The 11,734-nt window shown below is 35.4% G+C and overlaps 1 protein-coding gene across 2 annotated transcripts; it reads left to right on the forward strand.

The window, feature by feature from the left end:
- The first annotated feature begins 417 nt into the window (after positions 1–417).
- LOC127648876 (dnaJ homolog subfamily B member 6-like) lies at positions 418–11,562 on the forward strand. 2 transcript variants are annotated; one of them, XM_052133687.1, is made up of 10 exons: positions 418–578; positions 3,874–3,966; positions 4,138–4,247; positions 6,696–6,752; positions 6,961–7,074; positions 7,198–7,341; positions 7,648–7,801; positions 7,929–7,999; positions 11,031–11,159; positions 11,246–11,562. In XM_052133687.1, the coding sequence occupies exons 2-10, from the start codon at positions 3,902–3,904 to the stop codon at positions 11,311–11,313; spliced, it is 912 nt and encodes a 303-aa protein (XP_051989647.1). In that variant the 5' UTR covers positions 418–578; positions 3,874–3,901; the 3' UTR covers positions 11,314–11,562. The 2 variants fall into 2 exon arrangements, with proteins under 2 accessions (XP_051989647.1, XP_051989648.1); XM_052133688.1 differs by lacking the exons at positions 11,031–11,159; positions 11,246–11,562 and having other exon boundaries at positions 7,929–8,720.
- Positions 11,563–11,734: the final 172 nt, after the last annotated feature.

Below are 11,734 nucleotides of genomic sequence, written 5' to 3' on the forward strand. Positions count from 1 at the left end.
AAATATAATAGCGCTGCTTGCGGGTCTGTAATGATAACTTTATGAAATCAATTGCTCTCGTCGGGGGTCGTTCACACAAAACAAGCCGTTGTATCTCTAGTCCTGTTTTTCCACAGTTGAAGATCTTTGTACGCCACAACTCTACACCACGTTAAAAAAAACCCGCAAGGCTCCTGCGATAGACGCTGAAAAAACAGTAAGACATGTTTACCTGCTGAAACAACTGGAAAAACAGCGCAGGCGGACGCAAAAAAAAAAGTTCGGCGTGAACAGCCCCTAAAAAACATGAACTAAAGGAATAATAACCAGTGGACGAAAACACTGCGGTTAGTATTTTACGTAATAACGCGGCCGCCAAGCCGCAGAAGGATCTATTTCTCCTGATTAATTGGAAGCAACTGCTCGAATGCCTATTGCTTAGAGCAGGATGTGACGTCAAATCCTTACAAACGCTAGAACATTCGTATTGTTTCCGGATACTTCGATGCTTGTTGTCAAATCAGCTCGATACAGCGTCTCTCAACCTGACCGAAGTGCACCAAAGACAGAGCAGTTGGCTCTGGCAGTTGAAACACAAGGTAGGTGAATTATTAAATCTATTGTGAAGGGTTACTGGAGACGGTTGTTTCACGAGATAAATAAAAATGTGTCTGCTCTCCAGCTGATGGTCTTGTTGCTAGCTAGTTAGCTCATCTAGAAATATGAATAACAACACACTATATTACTGTTTTTGGTGTCATGTAAATGCAGGTAAAATGTTAACAGTATAAGCGTTTAATTAGTCATGGGGATCTTATTAAATTGGGAGTTGTATTAGTGTTATTGATGGTTAGTTAGATATCTTGTTGACATATCAAGACTGTAATACAATACGTGCGTTTTGTAGATATTTATTTGACTATTGCACTAATATAACGAAAAAGCGATGGCCACATGTATATATGAATGTTGTCACAGCTTATATTGACAAATGGTGTACTGTACGTTTTTTTTTCTTGTTAAATTAAATCCAAAATTTCGTTAATGAAGTTTAATTAGAAATTAAGCGTTCACACATTCAGTGAGTGCAGTTATAACAGGTATGTAAAATCCCTCTTTTGTATACAAGCATCCTTACCAACACTGGGAGTTTAAGTGTGCTTCGAGAAAGTAAACCCCTCCGTTCAGTTACTTTCCTAGCCGGTGTTTACCACAAAATGAGACACTGTGAGGCTGATCTGATGGGCTCTGGGCCATTAAAGACAAAATGGAGGCATCACATGCTGATGTTTTTGGTTCTGAGACGAAAACAGCCTGGTAGTATCAAGCACTATTGTTTGGGAAAACTGACCGTAGGATAATCTGTATTAGTCTCAAAACAGACATTGTACCGCAGAATGAGCCATTCACTATTTACACAGGATCAGACAGACCTATCTGTCACCAGTTATCATAACCACATACATTTGTACAAACAAAAGTATTTTAGCAGCATTATCAGGGCTCGACATTAAAGCTGAATTGTGTAATTTCTGCGACCCTAGCGCCACCGAATGGAATTGCGATAATAAACAATGTTTTCAAAACAGCTTTCTGAATACGTCACTCCAGGCCGCATTTTTTCAGATAGTCACGCCCCAAACGGACACCATTGGTTGGGTTAAGTTGTTGGGGTGGGTCTAAACGGGTCGCTCAAAGCAAACGGGGGTTTTTATAGTTGTCAGTAGTGAAATTTGACTATTTTTGATTTCAGCTTTATTATCAATACAAATAATAACATGAAGTAATTTGTTATTCATGCAAGAATTGTTTCAAATACTTAAGTAATTATTTAAGACAAGTAAACAGTCAATAATACAATAAAAATTAAAAAAGCAATGAATAATTACAAATAATAGAAAAAAATACAAATTTAGAAAACTGCTTTTTAACAGCAGTATATAAAGTATTCAAGTAAACATTCAGAGTGAAATGCTATATAAATCTACTATTAGTCTTTACTGTATGATTATAATACGTTAATACTTTGAAAAGCTACTAAAGTTACTAAGTCAATAGCAGTAAGTTTTTCTCATGTTCTTGTTATGTTTGTTTGATTAATATTAACAACACACTAGACAGCAGCAGGTCTAATAGGTTACATTTACAACATTTTGATTCAAATCCACCTTTTCCCCACTGTTTACGTATGTTTTTGACATGCGTTTGTCACTGTATTTACATGAATACCTCACTAAGATAGCCATTTCGGTGGAATTTGTATTATTATTGGGAATAATTTGACGTCAGATGCAAATCTGCATTACCACAAGCGTTCTCGGATCACATGCGCATATTCAACGCACACACATAAGCCGCCTGTCAGTCATTACTAGATCGCTAGCAAATTATAAAATGACAGACTTTGGATTATTTTCAACAGCAGAATAAGAATATAAACTTTGTAATAAGTGACGCTGGCCTAGGCTATATCACAAATATAACCGGTTATTTTATCGTTATTGACTTTTTAATGAAGCTACTTGTCTGGTCGGGCAAGTAAAATACTTTTTCACTTGCCCCTTCAAACTTGCCCCTCCACTTGTCCCAGACAAGCGTTAATGTCGAGTAGGGCTTTCAAATTAAAATTCGAATTTCAATATATGTTGAATTTAAGAAAAAATATTTAAGAAAAAAAATGTGTGTCTGTTTTGATCCTCGTGTTTGTTTCCATCTGTTGTGTTCTGTCTGTTTGAACAGCCCCTGGCCAGGGCTCATAGTCTGAGACGCTTCACCACAGAGTTCAGCCAAATACCACTTCTATCTGGAAATATTGCTACCCTGCATACACTGTAATGAATACAAAGCAATGTGGTATTTTGCTGTTATTATGAAGTTTGAGTTAGGGGTAGTATACTGTTGTATCAGTAAGTGTAACATCATGTGAACTGTCTATTGAAGCGTGTGTCGTCGTTTATTTATAAAAAAAATAAATACAACTTTTTATTTATTTTATGAACATTTGCTTTAATGGAATGCTCTTTTTCTTTCTTTTTTTTTTTTTTTACAACCAGGAATGTTTTTTGCATTCATATAACAGCGCTGTATGGTTTATTTATTTAATGCGCCCTCTTGTGGACTAAGGAATCAACATCAATTAAAAAAATTCAGCTGATTTTAAAATTTGAATATTATTCGAATTTTGAAAATATTTAAGGTAAAAATTCAAACTTAGTTTATCTGCCCAGTTGACAGCCCTAATGTTGAGTCCTGAGTATTATTGCTAATATGTTTAGATGTTATTTACATGTAGATAAAATGTACCTATAAATGCAATGCTTTGATAGCATGTATGCATAAGCCTTTAAATATATATTTTTTTTCAATAATTAAAAACAAAATCATTTGTGTGTGTCTAAACATTTGACTGGTAGTAGGGGAGACAAGTTTCTAACGTTTACTATAATGGACTGTGCGAATGGGGATTGTCAGAATTTGCAGAGTGGATTGGTTACCCTCACCTCTATTGCAGTTGTCCTTTCTCTTTCTAATATCACACACATGATCACTGTTAATGTACAGTAAATAGACAAGTGGCACTATTTTATTTATTAATTCATGTTTCTGGTCTTATTGTGAGCAATTCATTGTAATTCCAAAGTCTTGCTCCACCTCTGAAATTTCATTCCTTTTTTGCTGACATCAGCAAGGCCACATGTCATATCGAGTCCACCTTTCACAATTCAGTTAATGCCTGAGAGATAAAATCGAGTCTTGCCTTGCATTTTTTTTTTTTTAAATCATTGAATATTACGTCACATTACGGAAGTAAAAATTTTTGCCATTGTGGTTTCATTTTGGCTTTAATTCCTTGCTGAAATGCACTGATTTCTTGTCTTATTTTTCTCTCTATAGCGATTGAAGTTGGTGGTCCTCTGAAGTCATGGTGGACTATTATCAAATTCTAGGAGTGCAGAAAACATCATCTCCAGACGACATAAAAAAAGCGTAAGCTCTATAAATAAAATTCTTCTCTTTATACCTCTGTAACACATGCAAATCAACAGTTCCAATAAACAGTAGCACTGTAATGAATTTCTTTTTCAGTTATTTTAATTGTTATTCTGTTTTTCTTGACTCATTAATATCTCAATGCATCATGGTGCCTGTCCCCTGTAGTTACAGGAAACTAGCTCTCAGGTGGCATCCTGATAAGAACCCTGATAATAAGGAGGAGGCAGAACATAAGTTTAAAGAACTTTCAGAGGCTTATGAAGTCCTTTCAGATGGTATGTCTTAACATTCACAAGATTAAAACTTATTTAACTATGAACTCAACAACTTGACTTTTTTAATATATTTATATATAGTGCAGTGGCGTAGTGGGCTAAAGCACATAACTGTTAATCAGAAGATCACTGGTTCGAGCCCCACAGCCACCACCATCTTGTCCTTGAGCAAGGCACTTAACTCCAGGTTGCTCCGGGGGGATTGTCCCTGTAGTAAGTGCACTGTAAGTCGCTTTGGACAAAAGCGCCTGCCAAATGCATAAAAAAAAAAAAAGTTCTATCATTAATACTGTGGTTACAATGACCCTGTTTACACCTGGTATTAAGATGCATTTCGGGTGTTTCCGATCACAAGTAGTCAGCGATACGTACGGTATAAATGAGGTCCAAAACGTTTTGTGATCAGATCACAAATGTACAAAGGTAGTAAAAAACATGTGGCCACATTGCATTTGAGGTGTATACACTAATCCATTCTAATGCGTTTCGGACAGCCTCACTCATCAATCAACCGCTGTACTAAAACAAGAGTTTCAACTTTGCCAGTTAACTGTGGCTTTAAAAGGAAATAACCATCCAATTTGAAAAAGCACATACATGTACACGCAAAAGAATGTAATGGAATTTCTTCAGTGTGTCTGACCTCAAAATGCAGTGACACAGATGATAAGCGACCAAGTGTAAACTGTGATGTGTCTCATCTGACCACATGTGAATGGATCACCCAAGATGCATCTTAATACCAGGTGTAAGCAGGGTACATTTTAGAGGAAATACAAGGTTCTCATATATGCTGCGAACAAGCTGCTCGTATCCAAAAAGTGACTCTGCTTATTGCGCAAACGCTCACTGTGTTGTTTAAACAAGATGCATGCTACATTTGAAGTCAGAAGTTTACATACACTTAGGTTGAATTCATTAAAACTAATTTTTTAACCACTCCACAGATTTAATATTAGCAAAATATAGTTTTGGCAAGTTGTTTAGGACATCCACTTTGTGCTTGACATTTTTCAAATTTTCCAACAATTGATTGTGTCACTTTTAATTGACATCACAATCACAAATTAATCACAATTCCAGTGGGTCAGAAGTTTACATACACTAAGTTAACTGTGCTTTTAAGCAGCTTGGAAAATTCCTGAAAATGATGTCAAGCCTTTAGACAAATAGTCAATTAGCTTCTGATAGTAGGCGTACTGAATTAGAGGTGTACCTGTGGATGTATTTTAAGGTCTACCTTCAACCTCTTTGTTTGACATCATGGGAAAATCAAAAGAAATCAGCCAAGACCTCAGAAAAAGAATTGTGGACCTCCACAAGCCTGGTTCATCCTTGGGAGCAATTTCTAAATGCCTGAAGGTACCATGCTCATCTGTACAAAAAAATTGTACACAAGTATAAACACCATGGAACCACGCATCCATCATACCGCTCAAGAAGGAGACTCGTTCTGACTCTTAGAGATGAATGTAGTTTGGTGCAAATCAATCCCAGAAGGGCAGCAAAGGACCTATTGAAGATGCTGGAGGAAATGGGTAGACAAGTGTCTATATCAACATAACCTGAAAGGCTGCTCCGCAAGGAAGAACCCACTGCTCCAGAAATGTCCTCTGTTCTAATGAAACCGAAATTTAACTGTTTGGCCATACTGACCATTGTTTTGTTTGGAGGAAAAAAGGTGAGTCTTGCAAGCCTAAGAACACCATCCCTACTGTGAAGCATGGGGGTGGCAGCATCATGTTGTGGGTGTGCTTTGTTGCAGGAGGGACTGGTGCACTTCACAAAATAGTTGGCATCATGAGGAAGGAAAATTATGTGGATATATTGAAGCAAAATCTCAAGTCCTCAGCCAGGAAGTTAAAGCTCGGTCAGAAATGGGTCTTCCAAATGGACAATGACCTCAAGTGTACCTCGAAAGTTGTGGCAAAATGGCTGAAGGACAACAAAGTCAAGATATTGGAGTGGCCCAGACCTCAATCTGAAAATTTGTGGGCGGAACTGAAAAAGCATGTGCGAGCAAGGAGGCCTACAAACCTGACTGAGTTACTGAGTTAAACTGAGTTTAAATGTATTTGGGTGTATGTAAATTTCTAACTTCAATTGTATCTAAAACATTTCCTATGTCGTTGTAGCCCAACCAGACTTATCAGCCTTATACAGACTCTGCAGTTTTGAGACACACCAAAACTGAAGGAAGAGTTGTGCTCAGGTTTGAGCCACCATTTTTATGGTCGGTTCTTTGTAAGTTTCCAAACAAATGAATTGTGAACCCACTTTGTGTGGCTACGTACTACTTTCCAGTTGTGATTCACAGTTTATACATGAATAATGTAGTTGCTAGATTATGGAGTTGATGTGCAGTAAAAAAAAAATATTTTCTGATTTACTATTAATTTATGGAGTTTATGTAGTTGCAAATATTTTTTTTTTAATTCATCTTTTCAGCAAACAAAAGGAACATATATGATCGATATGGCAAAGAAGGCTTAGCAGGAGGTGGAGGTAATTGCATGCTTCAATGTATTTTAATATCATGCTGTTAAATTTAAATTAGAATTGTATATGTCTACTTTCCTCATTGCTATTATTTAATATTAAAATACTGAACATTAACAATTTTGTCAGTTGTGAGGATCACAAAGCAACTGCTTTATTTTGGCCCCTTGTCCACTATGCTCAAACCTGACACCTCTCATCTCCATTTGGGCAGGAGGAGGAGGTGGTCATTATAATGGTGACCACTTTGGAGGATTCACGTTCCGCAATCCAGATGATGTCTTCAGGGAATTCTTTGGTGGACATGATCCATTTGCAGAATTCTTTGGTGAGTGTGAATGTGTGCCCATTTTTATTAATGGCTTTAGAATTTATCTGGTTATAGTTTCAATACATTACTGAATAAAGCTTGCATGCAAACAGCTCTAAAAAGTCCTCCTTGGGCTTTTAGGGGGAGATCCATTTGGTGATGACTTCTTTGGTGGTGGTCGGAGGCATCAGCGGGGCATGAGCAGGAGCCGGACAGGCGGGTCCTTTTTCGGGGGCTTTGGTGGCTTCCCACCTTTTGGGGCGGGATTTTCATCTTTTGATGCAGGTAAGATGCTACAAACATGTTTGCTTTCTTTGAAACTGAAAAGTGCAAATGCAAAAGTAATCACTTCAAATTAAGACCAAAATTGTGTATATTCTAGGCATCAGTCATTGTTGTAAATGCTTAAGGATATAGCTCATGGATTAGCCTAGTTTTGACTGGTGCCCAAAATAATTAAAGAGTTTTTTGGTAGTATTGAACACATTTATATTTTGTGCAGATTTCTGTTCACCAATATGAATGGCTTGTACCCAATGGATATAATAACTAACGTGTTTCATCTGTTTTTTGTTTTTTTTTACACTATAGGTTTCAGCCCCTTTGGGCATATGGGAGGAGGTGGCTTTACCTCATTCTCATCAAGCTCAATAGGTGGAGGGGGAGGCGGCGGAGGCATGGGCAACTTTCGCTCTGTGTCATCCTCCACTAAATTCATAAATGGCAGGAAAATCACTACAAAAAGGTAGACACCTTCTACAAAGTAAAAAAAATATATATTTGAGATATATATGCAACATAACACCCAAATTTTAAATCCCTGGTTATTCCCTCCTGTAATTCATGAATGTGCTATTTTTTTGTTTCTGTAGAATCATAGAGAATGGACAGGAACGAGTAGAAGTGGAAGAAGATGGACAGTTAAAATCTTTAACCATAAATGGTAAGGAACAGCTCCTGCGATTGGAACACAAGTAAGATAATGGAGCCCTTTCAGCACAAATTTGAGCTAAAAAAAACCAATGTTAGTACTGTTGTTCAGATGTCTGTACATTTAGTTTTTCTGCTTGTTTGTTTGTTTTCCCTTTTTGATTATTTGTAGATCATCAAGAATTTTTTTTGCTGATATATTTATAAACGGGACTGTCTGTATTTTGCGCAGGGTGCGTGAATGTTTACTTTTATTTGGGACCATAATGTTAGATGAGTTTTTCTTTCCGCAAGCACTTTGCTGTGTTGCAGTGTCCTCATGAATGCACATTGCCTTTTGAATGGTACTATTGGGCTTAAAGGAATAAGAGAATTGTGCATTGTGCATGACTTTCACAACTGAGTGTGGAATTGGAATATGTAATTTGCTGTTCAAACCTAATGGCAACTTGTCTAATTTGTTTGTTAAACATAATCTTTGTAAATGCTGGTAGAGTGATCCATTGTACTGATATGCAATTTGTATTAACTTTTTCCCCTCATTGTTGCATGCAAGACAACAAATGTTGTTTATAGTCGTAATGTTATTACTAAATAGTCTGATGAGAATCAAGAGTTGATCATACAACTGATATATGAACATTCAAGGAACTTTGTGTACTTTGTAAAAAAAAAAAAAAAAAAAAATGAACCAAAATAAATAAAAGAGTTTCATCCTTTTTGGGGATGTGGCAGCTTTGCAGTCTGTGTAGTTTTGCTTTTACAAAGTGTGACTTTGTTTTTCTTTTGTTGTTTTCTTTCAGATCCATTCATTAGTGAGTGTGCTGCTGCATGTTTGCTTAAACTAACAGTGCTCTTACCTTTGTTGAATACATTGGCCTAATAAATAATGCAGGCTTTTTTATAGTTGTGTAGGAAAAAATAACAAAATAATGTGTTTGGTTAAGACAAGGAACTACTTTATGGTAACTTTTTACATTAAGGTTCCATTCGTTAACATTAGTTAATGCATTTGTTATCATGAACAAACAATAAACATATATTGTTTACAGCATTTATGCATCTTTGTTATTGTTAGTTAATAAAACATAGTGCATTAACTAATGTTATCAAAAACAACTTTTGATTTTGAAACATTTATTAGTATATGTTAAAATTAACATAGATAAAAAAAATTTTTTTTAAAAGTATTGTTCATTGTTAGTTAATGTTGTTAACAAATGGAACCTAATTGTAAAGTGTTACCTAATAAGGCTGGGTAAAAATATTGATTTTCCAATACATTGTGATCTTGGTTTGAATGATATCAATACTCAAATCTCAAGATCGATCTTTTACTCTGTGGTAACCCTATGTAATGCAAGTAAATCACTTGCATGTGCAACCAAATCTCGCATTGTGTGACTAAAAATATGATTAGCAACTGGCTAGTAAATGTTCAGATTTCACTCCGTAGTATAGTGAAGAATTTATTAGCTTTCAGCTAGTCTTTTGACTGCGTGTTGAGAGTAAAAGTTGGGTTTAACTCATTCTGTGTCCAAAGTTGAGATCCAGGGATCCATTTGTCATTTAATAATGTCTGTCTCTTTTACAGTCAGTTGTTGATTTTGAAAACAACAAAAGAAACATTTAATTCTAATCACACATGAATGTGCTTAAGAAACCACACACGTCTTCTCTTGTTATATATATATATATATATATATATATATATATGTGTATGCGCTCACTAGCTAATACCACCATTCTTATATAGACAGTACCGTGTTCTACATATCTATGTTAATAAATACTTGTAAATAGTATAAATTATGTAAATAAACAATACAAATGTAACAAATATATATGCAACATAATATATGCAATTTTAGGACATTACTTGATGGAATAGACTGAATGTTTTTCAAAAGCAAAAATTTGAACATTTTGATGAAAAACTAATTATAAAGTATAATTAGTCAAATTAATATTTTAGAAGTGTACCTAGAAGGATTGCCTAGAAGGTTCCTTTATAATTAAGAGCATTAGTTGAGAGAGAATTTCATTTATATGTAAGCAAAAATGACTTTGTAACAGAAATGTACCCATATTACTCGATATTGAACTGAGAGCAAAATGCGAATCAACATTTACATGGCGTTTCAGTAATCTTTATCACCAATTGAGTTAAATTCTGTTAATTTGTGATATCAGCAAGTGGGAACACTTCATATTAACTTTCATTAGAAAGTCATCATTATGACATTGTTGTTATTTTGACACAATACTCTGTCATGATAAGAATAAATGATATTACTGTGCAAAAGGCTTAGGCACATAAGTTGTTTCACAAAAGCATTTGTCTAAGATGGTTATTTGTATCTTCTGCTTAAGTGTCAATAGGAAATATAAATGTTAGACTCACAAACTAACATTTAGTTTACATTTAGTTTGCAGAATTAGTGATGTACATAAAAAAAATAAAAATTCTAACTACCGTAGTTTCAATGCACTTAGTAATATGCAATAATGTTTGTTAATGAATGTTATTCATTTTGTTATTCGCTAATGTTATTAAAGAAAGGTCTTCTAAAGTGTTACTGAGTTCTTAAACCAATGAATAGAAATTTAAATGTTGAAGCGCTATGGAAGATAGTGTTTAGATGTCAGAAAAGTGTCTTTAAGTATTTAATAAATAATTTATTATGTACAGATTATCAAGTCAAGGTACCTTGACTTATCTCTCCATTATGTAGAATAACATTTCTTAGTCATTGCCCTAATGTTTCGATCAATACCTTTCAACAATGCAAAACGTAGTTGGCTGCATTACTACATGAATGCAAACTAACAAGCCCTGTGATTTTGTTAGTTTTCTCTAATTGCATATCTCTTGATGTCAGAGGTATAGTATGCATAATGCAGAGTATTTACAATCAAACTGACTGATAATAGAAGTTTTAATTGGGGTGAAAAAACATTTAAAATTAAAGGCAGATAATAATAGACTTATGAGCTTCAATGGTGCTCTTCCCAGTCTTACTAAACCACAACCCTCTCTCTAGGAAGAGCCCAGGAGATAGGCATGCCAGAGGGTCACAGACAAAGGAGAGAGCTCCCTGACTCCTCCACAACCTCACATTCTGCAAGGCAGTCAGCTCAGAGAGAGGAGCAAAATAAAACCACAGGCAAAGGTCAGGAGCCCATTTCATATTTTGTGTGAGATTCCTACAGCTCTAGAATGACCCTTGTGATATTTAAAAGTCATGTATCCCAACAGAGCAAGCTGGAATCAAGAGGAAGAGAATGACTGTGAATGGAGAGACCAAAAAGGCCAAAGAATCCTAAAATTAGCTCTGTATTTGTACTGATATGCTGATATATTGTAGCTGTGGCTTTTCGGAGTTGAGGTTGGATAAACATTCGAGCATTTTGTTGTTGTTTTTATTTGGATGCAGAGTTGACTGAAATGTATCAGGTATTTCCTTGGCGTTACTAATCAGTAATGATTGCAAATAAATGATTACTGTCTGAACTGTGACATACCTAAATAAAAAAGGGAATGAGTAGTGTTAAAGTGTAACTGAGCATTTGTCATTTGCATGATCAAAACTGACTTTATTAATACATTAACACAGAATCAGAGTGTACAGTGCTTTTTCTGTAATGAAGCAGTTTTGGTGCAATTTAGAGTTTAGAATGACCAAACCGGATGTCATTGGTAACATTTAAGAGTTTAACACGTATCAAGGGATATTAGATGCCTGGA

The sequence above is a fragment of the Xyrauchen texanus genome, chromosome 9 (genome assembly GCF_025860055.1).
Source record: "Xyrauchen texanus isolate HMW12.3.18 chromosome 9, RBS_HiC_50CHRs, whole genome shotgun sequence".
Taxonomy (NCBI): Eukaryota; Metazoa; Chordata; class Actinopteri; order Cypriniformes; family Catostomidae; genus Xyrauchen; species Xyrauchen texanus.

Excerpts from the sequence above, each read along its gene's own strand:
- LOC127648876 (XM_052133687.1), top strand. The coding sequence starts at position 3,902 with ATGGTGGACTATTATCAAATTCTAGGAGTGCAGAAAACATCATCTCCA. Across the intron at positions 3,967-4,137 it reads CCAGACGACATAAAAAAAGC|TTACAGGAAACTAGCTCTCA; the intron begins GTAAGCTCTATA and ends TGTCCCCTGTAG. Across the intron at positions 7,075-7,197 it reads TCCATTTGCAGAATTCTTTG|GGGGAGATCCATTTGGTGAT; the intron begins GTGAGTGTGAAT and ends TTGGGCTTTTAG.